A 20,276-nucleotide genomic window follows, 5' to 3' on the forward strand; every position below is an offset into this window, starting at 1 on the left:
AGTTGCGCATTGCGCTTCGCACTTGCGTTTCAGATCGTTAAAATAGGACCCTATGTGTTAACAATGAGACCAGGCAGTTTTTATATTTTGGTTAACATCTTTGGTTGAATGCAAACAGTAACTGGACTGAAAGCATCAATTATTGTTAGTGAATTATCGAACAGAATGGCAAGACAAGGCTTTTACCTTTAATCTTTTAGTAAATGGTTGTTTGAGGAATAAATTTTTTTTTAATTTTCGGCGTGCGGCCCCCATTGTGTAAAGTGCCCCCCTCGGGCCATGAAAGCGCACCTTTTGTCTCAAAGTATCAATCTTTATTTTCTTACTGACTAGCAGTGCCAAACAGTTTGTTGGCAGTGTTAAAATAAACCATAGCTGGTCGGAAATCAATCTGTTGAGAGCAAAATGAAGGGAAATAATAATGGGACTATGTGTTAAACATCTGGTTTAATATTTTAACCAAGCCAGTTCCAAGAAATGCAGATGGAAATTTTTTATATCTTACACCCACATGTGCTCTCATTGATGAATTCTGTCTCGATTTTTAAGCATAAATTAGGTAAATGCACAAATTAAAAAATTTTATAAATAAAATAAATACTCTACACTGATTACAGATTTGTGGCGTTTAGCATGTAAACAAAATAAATATGTACTCTTACATGATGCTATCATTTGTATAAACATGTATCATGTAATGATTATATAATTATTGTGTGAAAATGTAAATATTTTCAATGGAGACTTTCAGATATTGGCACCTCACTGTAGGCCTGTTTTTATCTTCTGTAAACGCTGTGGATTTACAGTAATGAGATCTTTCACAAAGTTAACCTACATTCTTGCCTGTGTTTCCCATCTATGATTATTCCTCCAATGGTATTCCAAATAAATCTTTCTGAAATCCACTCATCGCCCCGGTGATGAACCACCCGGCAGTTTCTGAGGAAAAATACTTTGAAGACTAAAGTAAATCAAAGAAATAGCTTAGATCAAATCTGTTTTTTTATTGTACTCGACCCTTTCACATAATGAATTGAATTACTTTAACCAGGGCCAGTTCGGCCCTGAAACTAGCAGAATATGTGAGCGTTTATGACTTGAATACAGATCAGAGGTAGAAGGAGGACCTTTTTTTGTCCTTTTATATGAGATAATACAGCCCTGAATAAAGGCATGGGTACAAAGGTCCAGTAGGGCTAAGACAAAACTCATCCCAAGACCTTGAACACTCTCCAAAAAACAAGTGCACCTTCCTTTAGCCACTGTCTGATCCACAATCACATAGAAAACACATGCTGTTATTGGCCTTGTTCAACCATTTCAGTTTGTGAGAAATTAAATGAACCTTGGAGGTGCTATATGTCCAGAAACCCATCATTTGAAAGTTATGATGTCAAATACTCTTTATGCTTTTAAGTATTTGAAAAAGTTCAACTCTTTTACCCCGATTTATTTATCGGCTTATACCATGGTCTGTTTAAATACTCGATTCTGATTGGCTGGAAGGTGTGCATTAAAACAGTTTAATGCACAGGTAGTTCCTTTCAGTTTGATTACAGTTAGAAATTAATCCGCTACTATAAACACTGGTAACTATAGTAACACAGTTACACTTGCAGAGAGAGCAAGAGAGAGAGAGAGAGAGAGAGAGAGAGAGAGCAAGAGAGACGTGAGTGCTCTCTTTTAAAACATCGCTTCGAAATTTCCAACTGTTTGATTTTTGTTTTCATTTAATGTAATGCATTTCAATGTGTCCTTATATAGTAATCGTGGTTAGAGGCGCCGGTTTTATTTCACACTTACATAATTCATTTAAATAAATGACATGATTAGTTCAAATAAACATGCATTGCCTTGTCACTGTCAGTGTTGCCTGTCATTCATAAATTATTTTAATAAATCCATTAAAGAATCATTAAGTTAGCTATATGCTTAAGCAACGAGGGGATAGACTTTAAAGAAGAGACGCCCACAGGTAACTCACGCTTAAAAATGAATTTAAATAAATGTGATAGTTCATTTAAATAAAAGCAATACAATGGTACTACTTTATTTAAAGCGGGCGGAGTGCGAGCCTTAACTTAAGAAAATTACCGTCATTTTACCCGTCTGTTAAAAAATTACACTGTAAACATTAATCACAGCTTTAACTTGGCAAATAACCATGTATAAGCGGGATAATCCACGGCTAGCCATCATGGCCAGATTACCATATGGGCAAATGGGGCAGTTGCCCCGGGGCCTCCGGCCACCAGGGGGCCCCCGACGACATGCCATGTAATGTGCATTTTTTTACATTTTTATTTTTTTTGCACAACGACATCAAATACAAAAACAATTTTTTTACAAAAAACATATTTTGATGTAATGTGCATTTATGCCACTAAAATAAATACAAATTTGCAAGTCAACAATCCAATGTTTACACGCTCACTGTATAAGCATGACAAATTGACCAATTAAATAGTGTGAATATTTTCTACCAGAAGACATGTCCTTTACGATTGGTACAATGGTACGGGAGGCCGGGTTTAATGTCAATTCTTGACAAGATTAAGAAAAAAAAACGTAGCTAGACCGCAAAACCAGAAAACATAATGGATCGACGCATTCCTATCGGATACATTAAACGAAAGCAAAAAAAGGAGAAAGAAGCGAGAGGAGCAGCTCTTTTACAAAGTGTGCCTTCTGTCGACAGCTTTTTTAAAAAGGAGGTTGCTAGTTGCTCATTAGAGAAGGCACCTGTTGCTAATGTTAGCAATGAGGCTGATTGTGAGACCACCAGTCCCGCTTGCGAGCCCGAGCCGCCGGAGACTATCTCGCCACCACCTGGAGCAAGCAGTGCTACATGCGACACGGTCCCAAAGTTAGTGCCACCAGCTCAACACAACCTGTGGAAAATAAATGACCCATCTTTGTGGGGCACAAAAGATGAGCGACTTCTGACAGTGTGTTTGTTGCCCTAAGACTTTTTGACTCGTTTTCGCAAATGGCAAGAATAAAAAACGAACTACATTCTAAAGCATAGAATCAAACTGTGTATTCCTTTTATATTGTATATTAAAATTTATTTAATACCTAATTACATAAATATTGTGTACTTTTACTTTTCTGGAGTAAAAGTACGAAAGTACTTTTTACTTAAGTAAAAGTAAAGAAAGCCTAGATGTTTAATGTACTTAAAGATTAAATATAAAATTGAAATTATGAAATGTAGTGGAGTAAAAATTAAGATAATATGCTTAGGAATGTATGTTTTCAAAGAAAAACACTGATAAAATATGAATACTTGAAAAATATTTTTACTTTCTATATAAAAGAAAATTAAGTAGCCCAGTGTCCGCCTCTGGAGTTGATAGGAAGAGGGATAGGAGGGGCCTATGATGTCTTTGTGCCCAGGGGCCCAGAATTTGTTAATCCGGCCCTGCTAGCCATGCTACGCGTCGCGTCGGGTGGTTCTGCGCCTCTACGTCTGGGAGAAAGTTAGTTAAACACAGTTTGAATATATTTTTTAAATGATCTCCACAAATAACCCAATAGATTGGACTTGCATGGACAACGAGTATCACTTCAGACTGTGTGTCTTTAAATGCTGCTTTGTAAGTATGTCTAATTTGGCTTAGTGAGTGTACATACTCCAAACGCTAGACTGATCATGTAATGTGATTTTGAAGTTAGTTGCCATGACATCCAAAGAAGAGTTTGAGTAGTTAAAGAGCTCTTACAGATGCTCGTCTTTAACCTTGCTGGAAGACACGTTGGCGTCAGGGCTCTTCGACTGGTAGACCACAGGGGATATGCAGCCAGTTCATCATTAAGATTTAACCCAAATTGTAAAAAATTTTATTGCTGGGTGGCAATGTTTGTGGTAACTGTGGTATAAGAGGAATAATCGACTCCGGTCCTTTGAATTATTTGAAAATAATGCACACCCGCTGTGTAACGGCACGACACGATTACCACCTTGGGTGTGCATTATTTTCGAATAATTCAACAGACCATCATAAACCTACCCTGCAGAGAGTTTTTCCAATGCATCATCTAATAATTTAACCAAATGGTTTTGTTTGTCCATAATATGCTCAACTATGGGTTGAAAAAACCTAACATTTATTAGAGTGCATGTTTATTGAAATAATGATGTCTTATGTTGTATATATGGGATAGTTCACCCAATAATGAAAATGCTGTCATCATGTACTTATCCTCATGTTGTTCTAAACCTCTATGAGTTTCTTTATTCTGATAAACCCAAAAGATGATTTTAGTAATATTACAAATATACTACCGTTAACTGTGTGGATACCATCATTTATCAAAATATCTCATACAGGTTCAGGGTTTCCTGCAAAACTTTTCAGTTCAGGCGGTCCGTCATGTCTGGAGGATAGCCAGTTGATAAAACACGTGTCCGTGAGAACTGTAAGTGGATGTTTTGGGTTTGTTTATTTAAGCCTGTTATTTTATTTGTCTAGTTCTTGCAGATTTAAAGTAAGTTAGCTGGTGATTTTGTTGTTTGAGCAACCTGCTAGCTAGGTTTCACGTGCCTGTTGATTAGATATAATTGTTGAGCGCTCTTGCTCACTTTATTTATGTGCATTATTTACATGCTACAGTAGTTACACTCCTATAAGATAATGTAATTAATAGTGGGAAATAATCAGTTTTTACAATTTTTGCGCTATCTAGACATTCTACAACATCTGCTTTAGTTTGTGTTTATTAACCCTTTAGTTTCACTTCGTCACGCAACTATTCCCGTTAGAGGTAAAAACATTTAATTCATTAATAATATAGTATGTGTTCATATTCTGTCATAGTTTCTTAGTGTTTTAAATAAAAATATTTTCATTTTCATCATCATCACACGTACGCCCAGACCCTTTGATTGCCAGGTCCCTGCCCCGCATCATAAAACTGGAGCCAGTCTGAGATCCACCTGCTTCCCGTCGTGCCGCATTACCACCTTGTTGTGCATTATTTTCTTATAATTCAATGGCCCGTCGTCAATTATTCCTTACATATATAAGGATTCAGCAATCAATTCAAACATATTTCTAAATAAATCTGTTTCATTTTTGTCATACAGGAAGATGTGGGTACAGCTTTTTTTCTGATATGGAGAACTAAATCAGTGGTTCTCAAACTTTTTCGGGGGCCTGCCCCCCTTGTGTACAGTGGCCCTACCTTGTGCCCTTTGTGCCCCCCCCAAAAAAGTATGACATTAAACATTCTAAAACATGAATAATTAAACAAAACATATTAAATTATACAATGTAGTGCTGTTGGTTTGTATGCTTATTTTTTCTGAGGTTTACACAAAATTTGTGATAAATTAATGTATTTTATAAAATGTCATAAAACTGGAGCCAGTCTTAGATCCAGCTGTTTCTCATAGGCCAAGTTTCACAGATGAGGATTAGATAGATTATGCCAGGATCAAGCCTTACATTTAATTACGGCTTTTAAGTAGCTTTACTTGTGTGCATCTTGAGACAAAAGAATGGTACTGATATGTTTTAAGATACAAGTTTTCAGTTAAGACATCTCAAACATTCATTTTAGTCTGGGACTAGCTGCAACACCAGGCAAGTATAATGTTTTACGATAAACTGGGAAACAGCGCCCTCTGGTGGGAAAATTAACAATTACATAAAAAAAATCGCATCATGTTTTTCAACAAGATTTATGACATGTTAGTAAATAAACATTTACCACTGTTATTAACCAAAAGTACACACTCAGTGCTGGAAAAACATTATTTGTCTAATTTTAAATTGCGATTTTATTTCTTGTCGCATTATAATCAATAAACAGAGCCAATCCCTACTGAAGAAACCAACATGAGCTAGTGAGCTGGTTTTAGATGGTCAGGCTGAAAGACTATCTGACCCACCAGCTTGACCAGCTTTGCCAGGCTGGGAGGACCAACCAGCTATTGCCACCTTAAACCACCTTATGCTTGTCTTGGCTGTATTTTTCAGTAGGGCCAGTTAAATACCAAAATGTAATATAAAAATGTGTTAAATATGTTTTGAAAAATTATGCAATGATTTTAGGTAAAACATGTTAACATTAACTTATGACAAGAAAGCATTTACACTTTGTTTGTTGTCTATTTTGTATTAGTGTCCTAATAATGTTTTTCATCACAAAAAACTTTACACTGTAAGTTACATTGTATATGACATAAGAACGTGCATACTCCTTTTCTCATACTTACACATTCAAATGTTTGTACCATAATTTGTCATTACAAAGAATGAATAAATAAAACAACAGTACATACTTTTAGTGAATAGTACAAGTAGGCGAATTATAACGCAGCTTTGCACGCGCATGCTCATGAAAGTACCCGGATGGAGTTTATGTATAGATGACGTAAACCAATATGGCCGCGCAGTAGCGTTCATCTGACTACGCGCAGCTATTGATGACAGAAATGCAAAAAGACTCGTATTTATTTTCACCCGAGCTTATTTTCGACACGAATTGTGTGCAGATTTGATTTCTGCGTCCATTTTTATGCTGCTGTTGTTGCTTTTACATCGGAGAAGTCAGAGGAGTGTTTAATAAACATGGTAAAGTTCTGAGCTAAGTCTTTTCCATTTGTTTACCTCAGTTTTAGGATTTCACCTTTTAGCTTCCAATCACTTTAAAGAGTGTGCATGCTGTGTTTGGTACGTGCATGAATACAAATAATAAATACATACATTATAAAGTTAGATGTTGGTTTAGGTAGACTCACTATGCTCACTATGTTTTCATCATGTTATTAACATAAAGCATCTGGTTGCTTTCACGCTTTATTTCTTATTCAGTCTGCCAAAGTGGACACTCCAGAGAGAAGTGAGTCACGTGCAAAAGAAAGAAACCGATCTGCGAGCAGAGGTGAGGTGTCTGTCAGTTTGTTAGGAAGATAAATTATTTCACTTATTTACAATTGTTCAAATCAATACTTCAACAGGAAGAGAAAAACGGAAACGCGATAGGAGCCGAAGCAGGTCATCATCATCTTCCAGTTCATCATCATCATCATCCAGTTCTTCCTCTTCATCATCCTCTTCGTCACATTCTTCACGCAGTAAGTCCAGCTCCAGTAGCTCAGGTATGTGACATTCAAAACTGACCATTATATGGTGTATAACAAGTTACTATTTTTAATCCATTTATTATTTTGCTACTAGATTCTTGTAAAAAACAAAGAAAATCCTCAAAGAAAAGGAAAGAGAAGCATGGAAAAAAGGTAAATAGTTTTGAAGATTTCATACATTTTTTTGGAGATATAGACGGTTTCTTTTGACGCACACTCATTGTCGAGGTTATGCGTCTGGACAGAACTTAACTTCTGGTTTCTGTTTGTTTAATGGTCTGGCTAGTGGTTAAACTAAACTCAAATACCTCGTTAAAAATAACAAATGTTTTGGTTTTCAAATGATGAGGACTGACTTGTGTAATAAATGAGCTGCAAAAAGCACCAGTTTGTTACATTTACTAATAAAAGGTGCCTTTGAATTTGACCTTTTCCAGAAAGGAAAGAAAGAGAAGACACGCAAGCGTAAGAAATTAAAGGGACGCAAAGGCCAGGATGATGATGACTGCGGACCTGTTCAAATTTCAAGGGTAACGACTGCTATGTGTTTTTAGTTTCACCTGTACCTTTACATGTAAAAGACAGCATAAAAACTTCTCTGTTGTGTGCAGTATCTCAAGGAAAAGAAGAAAAGCGGCTCGTACAGTATGATATCGGGGAAAAAGATTAAAATGAAAGTAAAAAAATCAAAGAAGGACAAGCAGGTGGGTGTCCATGCACGTCATGACGGCTGAAAGAGAATGGATGAAATAAACTGTAACACAGATTAAATGGGGTTAATAAAAGAATTGTTCCAAATTGTCTGGTCATTCACTGCTTTATTTTATTTTTTCTTTAAAGCAGATGGACAAAAACCGAGCTAATCTCTTGGAATTCTTGAACTCCACCTTCTGATGCAGAACTGGACCTTTTTATTTGCTCAGGAAGAGACCATCTTGTTGTTTGTCCTGACAATGACAATTCTTTAACATAAATTCTTCATGTAAATGGTTGACATCCCCGTTTTCCTACAGTATGTATATGACTTATTATATCCACAATGAAGACTGTAGCTTTGATGTTATGTTATGCTAAAATTGTAAAAAATATATATATAGCATAGGGATTGTGTTTTTGTTTTATTTTTTTATTTAAACCTCAAGTAAATCCTGTAAGGAATTGTTCAGAGAGATGAAGAATTAGACCGAGTGATATATAATGTTCTGCTGTGATAACGGGATAGTTGGGTATTTATTTACTCATTTTCTCACTTTTGTTTTTATTTGCTTTTATCTCTGGAACACAAAAGATAGTTTACACCCTACTTGTTGTCCATACAGTCAATAATGACCAGAGGCTGACATGCAGGTTCATTGTATTCAAAACAAACAGTGTCAAACCTTTGCTTAAATGTTTTTGAAGAACGAAAACAAAATGATCACATTTTGAGTCCCCATTTATCATATAAAGTTGGTGCTATTTCTGAAAGTTAAGTTTTACTTTAACTTTTTTCAAAACAATTCAAATCTAAAACAACAGTGAAGTCTGTTGTTTCTCCCCAATAATCTGCACATTTTCATATTCCAGCAGAATTATTTGTGCCACTGGTAAATAGATGAAAACAACACTTTATGATCTTCCTTCTTGACAATACAGTGACAATGTTATAAAATAAACTTTGCTCGGTCTCTTTGTGTTTTTATTTGAAGTTTTTTTTTTAACTAAGTTTGGGAGGAGTGTGGTCATATATAGCCATCCCTCACCTCTATCCGGTGACAGTTTTTTGCAACGTCCCTCCTTCACCCCATCACCCCACTCTCTGATTGTATATCTATCCTATTTAAAGCGATACTTCAACCAGTTATCAAAAGGACCTCATGATGTACTCACCTTCAACCCTTCCGAGATACATATGTCCATCATCTTTCAGACGAACACATTTGTAGTTATTTTAGGAAATGTGCTTGGCTTGCTCTTCCTAGCTTTATAACAATATATATTAGGGAAATGCAAAAAGTGCATTTATCCTCCACAATGTAATCCACACGGCTTCAATGTGTTAATAAAGGCTTTCAGCGGGTAATAAATGGTATTTTGTTAAAAAAAATCAATTTTAAAACTTCACAAACTAATAATTAGCTTCCGGTAACGATGCTATCTTGGATTCACGAGGGTCACTGCACAACATACCCATGGCAACAAGTGCACACTTCGCTAAAACTCGTGAATCGTGTTTGTCCAAGATGGCATCGTTATCGTAAAGCTAGTTATTATAATTTATAAAGTTTAGAATACACATTTTTTCTTACAAAATCACATCGGCGACCTTTATTAACACCTTGGAGCCACGTGGATTACTTTTGTGAAGGATGGATGAACTTTGGGGGGGGTAAAGTCAGAATTTGTTTTCTGATCCCTGTTTTCTATCATTTTAAAGCGTGGAAGAGCAAGGGCATTTACTAAAATAACTCCAAATGTGTTCATCTGAAAGATGATGGACGTGCATCTCGGATTGCTTGAGTGAGAGTAAATCATGGGGTAATTTTAATATTTAGCTGGAGTATCCCTTTAAGGAGGAGAGAGTACTCTGAATTCAAGCTAAATTTCTGAGCTCGGAGCCCTCCCTTTGGATAGCACATGCCAAATATGCTTTATCTCATATTGGTTAATTTTACATGTTCATGCGAACTCGTGAAACCTTTTAGTGGAAAATGTATTTGGATACTACATTCGGTCATGTCAAGTCAAAAAGTTTCATAATACATGATAAAATGCTACCAATTACCAGACTTGCCCATTAGACTAATACTGTATGTGCATTTATATGTAAAATGATAGGTTTATTTTTGTATTAACTGATGTACTATCAGAGGTCCCTAAGTAGAGCTCAAGAAGGTAACAATTAAGCAAGAATTTGCTGACCTAATCTTTAGAAAAACATCAAATATATTTTAAACTTTTACCATAATTAGAAAACAAATAATATGCGCATTTTTCATGATGATTGTTTTTTTTTTAATCAAAGCAACAGATTTTTAGATGCAAATATGCATTACTCTTTATTTTGCAAAATCAAACATTGTTTTTGTAATGAAACACCTCTATAACTGTTATCGACACTAGCTGAAATGATATGTATATAGACGTTTTCAACTTTGTTCAAATCATAGCTAAAGTGTATCAATCATTACACTGAGCTAACGTTACTGTGTAAAATTAATGTATACACTCACCTAAAGGATTATTAGGAACACCATACTAACACTGTATTTGACCCCCTTTCGCCTTCAGAACTGCCTTAATTCTACATGGCATTGATTCAACAAGGTGCTGAAAGCATTCTTTAGAAATGTTGGCCCATATTGATAGGATAGCATCTTGCAGTTGATGGAGATTTGTGGGATGCACATCCAGGACACGAAGCTCCAGTTCCACCACATCCCAAAGATGCTCTATTGGGTTGAGATCTGGTGACTGGGGGGGTCATTTTAGTACAGTGAACTCATTGTCATGTTCAAGAAACCAATTTGAAATGATTCAAGCTTTGTGACATGGTGCATTATTCTGCTGGAAGTAGCCATCAGAGGATGGGTACATGGTGGTCATAAAGGGATGGACATGGTCAGAAACAATGCTCAGGTAGGCCGTGGCATTTAAACGATGCCCAATTGGCACTAAGGGGCCTAAAGTGTTCCAAGAAAACATCCCCCACACCATTACACTACCACCACCAGACTGCACAGTGGTAACAAGGCATGATGGATCCATGTTCTCATTCTGTTTACACAAAATTCTGACTCTACCATCTGAATGTGTCATCAGAAATCGAGACTTATCAGACCATTCAACATTTTTCCAGTCTTCAACTGTCCAATTTTGGTGAGCTCATGCAAATTGTAGCCTCTTTTTCCTTTTTGTAGTGGAGATGAGTGGTACCCGGTGGGGTCTTCTGCTGTTGTAGCCCATCCGCCTCAAGTGTGTGTGTTGTGGCTTCACAAATGCTTTGCTGCATACCTCGGTTGTAACGAGTGGTTATTTCAGTCAAAGTTGCTCTTCTATCAGCTTGAATCAGTCAGCACATTCTCATCTGACCTCTAGCATCAACAAGACATTTTTGCCCACAGGACTGCCGCATACTGGATGTTTTTCCCTTTTCGCACCATTCTTTGTAAACCCTAGAAATGGTTATGCGTGAAAATCTGGCACCAACAACCATGCCACGCTCAAAATTGCTTAAATCACCTCTCTTTCCCATTCTGACATTCAGTTTGGAGTTCAGGAGATTGTCTTGACCAGGACCACACCCCTAAATGCATTGAAGCAACTGCCATGTGATTGGTTGATTAGATAATTGCATTAATGAGAAATTGAACAGGTGTTCCTAATAATCCTTTAGGTGAGTGTACAATGTTTTAGGGGTGTAGCGATATTTCACGATACACCATAATACCCGTCCAATAATGATTCTGGATCACAAAGGCGATACTATGCACAGCTCTCATGCACTATGGCTCTTTAATCAGTAGAAATTCCTTATGAATCTAAAATCACAGTCTGAATCGTTTATAACATGAATTTAAAAAAGTAACACTCGTCAAACATAATCATTATAAATATTCTTTATTATCATGTAAATACCTTAAAAGGTTTGAAGCACAGCAATATAAATATGCCTAAACATTTCCTGGAGCTGCCTGTGTAATGGTTCTTCTTCTGCGGCGCATATTAAGTTTCTGCACGAAAGCGCCCCCTGGCTTTTTTTGGATGTAGTGACATTTCACCATAATTCATTGAGAGGCATACCAAGCATCATCGCACGATGTATTGTTACACCCCTACAAAGTTAGCTGCAGATCCTTAAAGTAGGCTACCAATTTTGTATTTTTGTAATGTAATATTGCCGTTTATTATAATAAAAAAATTCTGTTTAAGTCATTATTATAAAAAAAAAATCATGTGCCCTCATTAACTTTAATCAAAATCTGAAAATGTACTTCCACCCTCTTGTGGTGATCATTCTCTGATGAAGTCAATTAAACCGCTTGGGTTGGAGCATCTGTTAACCCCGCCCCCTCCAACTGGCAGTCTACTGCTAGTTTCATTTCTGAAAGAAACACCTATTTTTCTATATCCAATAAAACAGTGGAAAACAATCAACAAATTGATCTTGCCAGACCAATAAACAAGCACAGACCGGAAATTAACCATGGGCATGCGTCCGATGAAACCGTCAGTAGATACATCTCACACATCCCTCTTATGAAAATTAATATGGCAATAAAACAACTACACATACAATGATTGTGAGAACAAACAAAAAACATTTTGACACCAATAAAAGTACAATTAAAAAAGTTACATACCTTCTGAAACAATTTTACAGCATTAGGATAATTTTTAAACCCTGCAAAGGTCAATTGAGAAATTTAAATAACCTAAAATATTAAGTACAGCTTTGATTTATAGTATAATAATTATTATTCATAAAAGTTTTGTTGTAGCTCTTGGTACGAGGGCAGTTTTGTCCTGGTGACAGCTTTAGCTATCAAATAGTCCCTATTCATGTAGATTAGGACAGTTTTTTATCAATGTATGATTGAATCAGTCATATCAATGTATCTAAATTCACCCTGCATTACAAATGCAGTAATCATCACGAGTACCAGACAATCCCACTTGCAATGACTCTCATGCTTTCCCACTGATCCCGTTGTGCCGAATCTCTGGCATGCTCCACATCTGCTGTGCCTTCTCTGCTGTGTGTGCAATGCCCTTCTCGACATCACCACACACAGTCTTGACATCTATGCCGTCTTCCTCCGAGCCGTAGCTGTTTGATTTTAGTCCCAGCGTGCTGCTGAACGGATTGATCCTCACTCGTGACTTGAAGCTCAGCAGCGACAGGCTGAACGAGCGTCTGTTGTTCCACTGGTGGCCCAGACGTTGAACCTCCCGCTCCTCTTGAACATGCTCAAGAGTCTCTGTGAGCACCGACCGGAAGAGTCCTGAAACCTCATGCACTTCAGGCTCATTCTCCATCAGCACCTGTCGAAACCTGTGAAAGAACGAAAAAGCTTTACGTACTTTTTCATTTGAATAAAACAGTTCAATATACTAATAAAAAACAACCTAAGCCAACCTAAGCTGGTTGGTTGGTTTTAGCTAGTGTCCCAGCCTGATTTAGCAGGCTTTTAGGCCGGTCAAGTTAAAAATTAGGTTAACATTCATTTTGTGTTTGAACTACATGAATGATTCTTGTTGATATTGTGAAACGGGAAGTGGATCTGTACTTAAAAACTAAAATTTTTATTTTATGCAATTTTAAGTAAAGTGAAAAACATTTTATTGTTTAATGTTTGTTTATCTTAATTTTTTTTTTAGAAGAGTTTGTGTTATATTTTTTCAAGATTTTTGTTACCATCATGCAGATGGTTACCCACTTGTTTTATTCTTGTACAGACATAAACTAATTGTGTGCAAACGTTTTCCTTAATTAAATAAAGTTGATTGAACAAACTTTTTTTTTAGTTAGACATGAAAAGTTTACTCATTGTCATTAGTAATTGTCTCTATGATTTTAAACCGCACAACACAAGCACATGATTCATCAGCGTAAAAGCAACCTCTCAGATCCTGGGCGCTTTAAGATGCTCTTAGATACTCCTAAAATAGATTTCCATGCAAAGTCCTTATCTTTCTAATTATACCAATGAATCAGTCTTTCCTCTACATCCTTCCTCTTTATTCACAAAACCTCATTTAAAGGACTGTTTTAGTCTTTTTAAATTGTACCTTATTTAAGATCCTTACAAGTTTTCGATTATTCTCTTTTTACCCCCATGTAATGGAAAAGCTGTTAACCCATTCCCCCTTTTATTAAAAAGTTGCCCGCCAACTTTTTCACAAGAGTTTCACAAAATGCCTTCAGGAAAATGTTCTTCTTTAAATAAATAAATAAACATACAAATATATCAATTGAAAGAACAGATCCTCTGATTTCAAACAAAAAAACCTGTTTCATCCTATTTTCATTAGTTCTCGTTTTATAACCTCTTCGGTAGGTTTCTTCAAAAATACCAACTTTTGAGCAAAAAGCTGAGATAATTGCATTTTTGTAAAATAATTTTGTTAGAGATTCAGAACAAAGATCAAAACATACATAAACTTTAAAATGTTTTTGGGTTAGTTTTTGCATCAGTTTTTTATAAATTGGGTAAGAGCGCCATCTAGTGGATAACAGTACAGGAATTACCATAGACTGTAAAAAACATGGACGACGCGACGTCGCCTCCCTCCATTGTAATGAATTAAAGCAAAAAATGTCTGACCATGGTTGCCGCCATGTTACATAAAAACGTCAGTTTGAAGCCAAGGCATGCGCAGAAGGAATCGTCCGTGGAGCCAGAGGCGGAGCCGTGGTATCTGCCCAAACGTTTGCGCGACCAATTCAAATACGCCAATCATATCGACACGCCTCGTTTTATAGCATCGAAATTACTAGCTAAAATAAAACTTATCACAAAAATGAACACTTGAACATATATCAGTGTGATAACAACTACTTGAAAGGACCAGAATCATCTTTCGGAAACTTTTATTTGAAGTGTAAATATTTTTTTTATTTAGAGCAGAGCCCCAATCGTTTCAATGGAGGTTTATGACGTATACTGCAACCAGCCACCAGGGGGCGATCAAAGAGCCAGAGACTTCACTTTTCAAGACTTAGGTTGCACACCCGGGAATTACAGATTACCGTAAAAACTCGTCAGGGAAGCATCATTGGCAGGGAAATATTTTCTTTTAATTGACGAGATAACTCTTTCCTCACCACTGACGAGTTAAGTAAGATGGGACACTTCAAATGCCCAGGAAGTGATGTTGTTCTGGAATTTCCACCAGACTAAAGGCTTGTTTGAGACACGGTTCGCCTTGGCTGAAATTTTGTCAAGAGCAGGCAGCTGCAGTGAGGGCAGGAGTGAAAAAAGAGCTGCTAAGTCAGACACTTTACCAATCTCGCAGTCCAGTCCAGAGATCGCATTTGTGTATTTTGTCATGGATGAAATAGATGCAAATACCAATAAATGTATTTACATGAAGATGTTTACAAGAAGAATCAACGATGGTGAAATGTTAATTCCTAAAAAAGGCTACTTAATAATTGTTTATTGTTATAAATCTAAGTCTAGTGGTAATACAAATGTTTTTCTGTTGTGGGAAATATAAATATAGTACAAATAATTCAACACCAATACAAAAGTTTAAAGGAATTACTTAAAAATGTAAATGTCATAAGTCCAAAACAAGTTGGAAAAATGATAAAAACTTCTACAGGAAATGGAGTATTTAGAATTAAGAAGTCATCAGCTGACAGACATCCCCGGGCCAATGAGCATTAAACTGTCATTAAATTGTGCGTGCTCGCTTAGTCTATGAGTCAATAGAGTGTCCCATCTGTCATTTTTACACTCCGAAGTGTGCTCATCAGCGCCCCTTTGCTGACCTCTCTGAACTCTTCTCAAGCAGATGTTTCCACCTTCTGATTGGTTGTTGCCAAACGTTTCCGCCTTCCAATTGGTTGCCGCCAAACCGCGTCATAGCTCATTACCATAAAGTTTAACTTATTTCAACTCTCCTACAGTACATTCACACGAGGCGAGAGCGTTAATGCTTGATGGAAGGCTTGTCTGAAGCGTGGTTACTTGCATAAGGCGATCTGATTGGCTGATGCATGCATTGCCCCTTGAAAAATTGAGCCCAATGTGAATGCACCCCTAGATGCTCACACTGTACATGAGGCGCCGCTGCTCGCTGGAGCTCGCCGCCGGCTCTCATTGAAAATAGATGACTTCCGGCCACTTTGACGCACTTGCCGGTGGCGGTGTAAATGCACAGTAACTCCGTGCGAGCAGGTAGTAGAGCAAATGAAAATATGTGCAATATTTGTATGTCTAAATTACCATTAAACGCGCAACATATGACATTTGTCCCATCACGTCACCGCCACTGCGACAGTGAGACCTTTGTTGATGCTTCTTGTAGCCTAGTTGGAGCGAGCGTTGCAGGAGTTGCATAAAGGGTCACATATAAAAATATACATTGAACCCAACCAGTAAACTCAGATTTACCGACCTTGTAAAAGTGCTCAGGACTTGGTATCAAAAGCGTAATAACACTATTATATGACAAACAGACTCTCTTGGATCTTTGCTTCTCTTATGCAAATCTATGTGTGATGTGCAAAATGCACCTCAAAAAGCATGACATCCCCAAAACTTTAAGGCACAGGCATATATCATGAAAAGGGGGATGAACCAAGAATTTGGTAGTGTGGTTGCTAAACAACGGTGAACAGAATCAGAACCTGTTCACCTGGATCCGGTGCACATCCCATGAGACATACATGTAATTTACAATTATCACTTCAGCACAGAGCGTAACAAACAATCTGAAGTCACACTGAAAGCTGCTGACTTGTCCTCCAAGGGAAAACATGGCTCTCCTTGTGCTGTTCTAAATATATAGACACCAAAGATACGCTGGTTTTCCCCTGAACCAAACATCCTTCTATCATAAACCAAACATGCAGTATCTGCCTTACCGTTGTATTACGGATCCACAGTGTGATGGTGGCACTTGACTACACAGATCTTCAAGGCCCAGTTTCTCTCCCTGGCTGATGTCATATGAACTGCGGGGTGTGCTGATGAGCCAGCTGTAGTCCACACCACTCTTCAGTCTCCGATATTCGTTGTCCCGTTCACGCTGCAGCCTCTCTGCCTCTTTCATCTGCCAGCTCAGCTCCAGCATCAGGGTGTCCGCCACCACATCCGACGGCTCACGCCGTGGGCACCGATAGTACGGCTCGCTCCAGCTGAACCAAGACATGATCGTCTGGGTGCCTGAGTCCTCACCTGCTTACACCTGTAGAGGTGTGGAAAATGTTGCAATGAATACATGAAAAGGTTTTGAAAGGATGCAAATGTAGAACAAATGCTTTGGACTTTAGCAACCTTTTCTAAAACAGATGGTGGATGTTAAAAGTTCTTTATGGAAGCTTTTAGCCAAAAACGGTTCTTCTTTGGCATTGTAGCATTTATTAATAATCTATGGGGTATTTTTGTATTTTCTGAATTATGCACTTAAACTAGACTGGGTTTTATTCACGCTGCAAGTCTAGCATGGAAACTATGGCCCTTTTTTGCCCCTGAAATAGGGAACCAATCACAGAACAGGGAGGGGGCAACGGCGAGCGTGAACAGGAGTACATTTTGTATTAAGTATATTTAGTATTCTGATTAACTACTTTGTCATTTTGCATAGTATTTATTTATTTTAAAGTTTAACGCCAGCACGCCATATTCTACATGCGCTTGTCCTCCTGTCCATACGGTAATTTCTCTACTGTGCGAGTCGCGTGGTTATGACGCAATGGTTAGCATAGTTTTACTAAAACTGCTTCTACTGGGCCATAATGTAAGATACAAGGTAATGGAGCCTTTTATACATTTTCGTGTTTCTTTAGAAATAATTGATGCACAAATTAAGTCTTTAAATGCCTCAGATGTAAAGTTATTCACTGTCAAAGTGACGCCAAAATGAATGGGAGCCAATGGAATGCTAAGAGCAGGTGGGGGTCCGCTAGCTAATGGGGGTGCCCAGGGCTTCTTCAATAAAATATGAAACCCTTCCCCCCTGGTCCCAAACCCCCTACTTCCATACTATATAGTACGCAAAGTAGCGCTTTTTACATACTATATAGTATGGAAGTAGGTGGTTTGGAACCCAGCGCACGTCTTATTCTCTATGAGACTCGTCTGGTGTTAGCCAGGCTACACTTACACATGAAAAAGTCAAATTTTCACACTATTAAACCCCTTTAAACTTTAATGCTCTAACATAGACTATAAAAAATATGGACGACGTGACACCGCTTCCTTCCAATGTAATAAACAACGTAAAATGAATGACGATGGGCGCAAAAAAACAGTTTGGAGTTAGGGCACGCGCAGAAGGAATCGTCCGTGGTACCCTGATCTGGACTCGCGGTATCAAATTTGCGTGCCCAATTCAACCACGCCTCTTGAAGTTCTCAATTGACTGGCTTGCTAAAATAAGAAGAGAGCAGGGTTTATGACTTGTATTGTGTCCAGCCACCAGGGGGCGATCAAAGAGCCAGCTGCTTCACTCAGGATCATAGACTATAAAAAAGATGGACGTAGTGTCCGTGACCTCACCCATTGGTTTCTGAAGATCGTTTTTGAAGCTTAAAGGTATGGTGGTGTCTGCTGTCGCCATCTTGGCAGCGCGTCTGCGCATCACTTGTGAATATACGAACATGGGTATAGAGGCGGGATGTGGGTGAAGCTGAGGTGACTAGATGCTGTAACCACACCCGCCTAGGTCGACTTCAGTGACAGCAGTGGCTGTTTAACCATCACTCCCTTAATTATGCAGAACTTTAAGGCTTAATATAATTTAAACGGATGACTTACAAAAAATTCACCCCCCCTCACAGTTGTCATGAAGGGCAAAATTAACTTTACAGACCAAAAACACTTTTTGTACCAGGCTGTAAACATATTATTTTCTACTGTAAAGTTGGCCATTTTAATATGGGGGTCTATGGGAATTGACTCCCTTTTGGAGCCTGCCTCTAGCGGCCAGTCCATGAATTGAAGTCCATCAGAGATTTCGGAAGGTTGCCCTCGCTCAGGATGTATGAGGCACACTCATGCTCCAACCATACATTGGTGGGCGGAGCTAGTGTAATTAGCATTTGCCAACAGAGGGCGCTATTTACTCTCAGTGTAAATAAACACTCCATATATAAATTATATATGATACACTTAAAAAAAATGGTGCTAAATAGTACTAAAAACTTGTAATCATATAGGGAACCATCTTTAGTGCTACAGAGCAACTATATAGCACCTCTGTAGAACCATTAGTGGTTCAACATAGCAAAATATGGTTCTTCACAGGTTCTAGATGATGTATTGCACTAAAAATGGCTCCCCTATGCTTACACGCCTGTAAACCACTTTTAGCACCTTTTTTATTGTTGACTTCAGCTTTAAGGTTCTTCAAATCTTCACTTCTCTCTCTCTCTCTCTCTCTAGTTGGGGTTAAATATTGCAAAGCTTAAACATGAACAGCTGCTATTTAACACCTGACTGACATCCCAGCATTGATCTCTCTGCATACAGTCTGTTTATAGTGTTAATGACAGCTGCAAGAAACAACACCGTTTGCTGTCCTGTGATAGCCGTGAATACACTTAAAGGACTGTACTGTAGCTGTCATTCAAAAATGGAAAACTTGCTTCGGGTGGATGAGCAAATCAGAATGAAAGGTTACTTTCAGGTTATGTCAAAGGCCCCAAAGAAAAAAAAATCTTAAAAAATCTCAATATTTTCATCTAGAAATGAGATTACACAGAGATTATCTGCTTCTTAGATGTTTTCTACCAAATAAAGATTACAATAATCTCACACATTTCTCCTTTACAGTTCCTTAGAAGAAAAGAGATCTGAAAACTGTACATAACCAAATGTGACTCTGTCTGTGACTCCTGAGCTATAAGGCTATAAGTTTCTCTGATTATGCATTCACGTGGAGAATCATATTTCTGTTTACAGTTTGACAAGGCAATGATTTTCAGTGTTATAACTTCATTTGTGTTGTAATTTGATTTTTCCACCAGTGTTGCACTCACAAACATCTACATCACATGCGTAATGTTTACTCAATACTCTCACAACTCTAAACATCACCAGAAATAACCCCCAATGTTCTTCAATGTTCAATATTACCCTTCTCTTGTTCTTTAAATTGTCTTTTCAAGCACTCATTATTATTTCTTTTTGTTTTTTTTCCTAATGATGTCTTCTCTTCATTTCTCATTTATTTTTTGCCTACCTTGAGAAGTGGTCCTGGTGTGTTGTAGGTCTTCGTACAGTAATGATCCAGGTCACATTTCCTCTCGGAGCTTTCCTCTGAAGTGCCTTTCAGTTTGCCGTTGCCATAGTGATGCTTCCCAAGCCTATTCTGTAACATATGCATCATCAGCTTTAAAGCCAGGCCGGGTGCAGGGGAGGCGGGGTCATGTGCTGCAAAAAGAGATTATGAGGACGTGTGGGCTACACTGTCATGTAATGAAGAGGAGTTCTATCTATCTATCTATCTATCTATCTATCTATCT

The 20,276-nt window shown here is 37.7% G+C and overlaps 2 protein-coding genes across 2 annotated transcripts; one reads left to right on the forward strand and one right to left on the reverse strand.

The window, feature by feature from the left end:
- Positions 1-6,357: 6,357 nt before the first annotated feature.
- On the forward strand, positions 6,358-8,761 carry LOC141350453 (uncharacterized). Its single transcript, XM_073855596.1, has 7 exons — positions 6,358-6,584; positions 6,825-6,894; positions 6,971-7,111; positions 7,191-7,249; positions 7,534-7,626; positions 7,708-7,800; positions 7,940-8,761. The coding sequence occupies exons 1-7, from the start codon at positions 6,582-6,584 to the stop codon at positions 7,988-7,990; spliced, it is 510 nt and encodes a 169-aa protein (XP_073711697.1). The 5' UTR covers positions 6,358-6,581; the 3' UTR covers positions 7,991-8,761.
- A 3,980-nt stretch (positions 8,762-12,741) lies between these two features.
- On the reverse strand, positions 12,742-20,026 carry rd3 (retinal degeneration 3, GUCY2D regulator). Its single transcript, XM_073855597.1, has 3 exons — positions 19,994-20,026; positions 16,674-16,996; positions 12,742-13,130 (listed from the first exon to the last, which is right to left on the reverse strand). The coding sequence occupies exons 2-3, from the start codon at positions 16,958-16,960 to the stop codon at positions 12,764-12,766; spliced, it is 654 nt and encodes a 217-aa protein (XP_073711698.1). The 5' UTR covers positions 16,961-16,996; positions 19,994-20,026; the 3' UTR covers positions 12,742-12,763.
- Between the last annotated feature and the right edge of the window lie 250 nt (positions 20,027-20,276).

The sequence above is a fragment of the Misgurnus anguillicaudatus genome, chromosome 18 (assembly GCF_027580225.2).
Source record: "Misgurnus anguillicaudatus chromosome 18, ASM2758022v2, whole genome shotgun sequence".
Taxonomy (NCBI): Eukaryota; Metazoa; Chordata; class Actinopteri; order Cypriniformes; family Cobitidae; genus Misgurnus; species Misgurnus anguillicaudatus.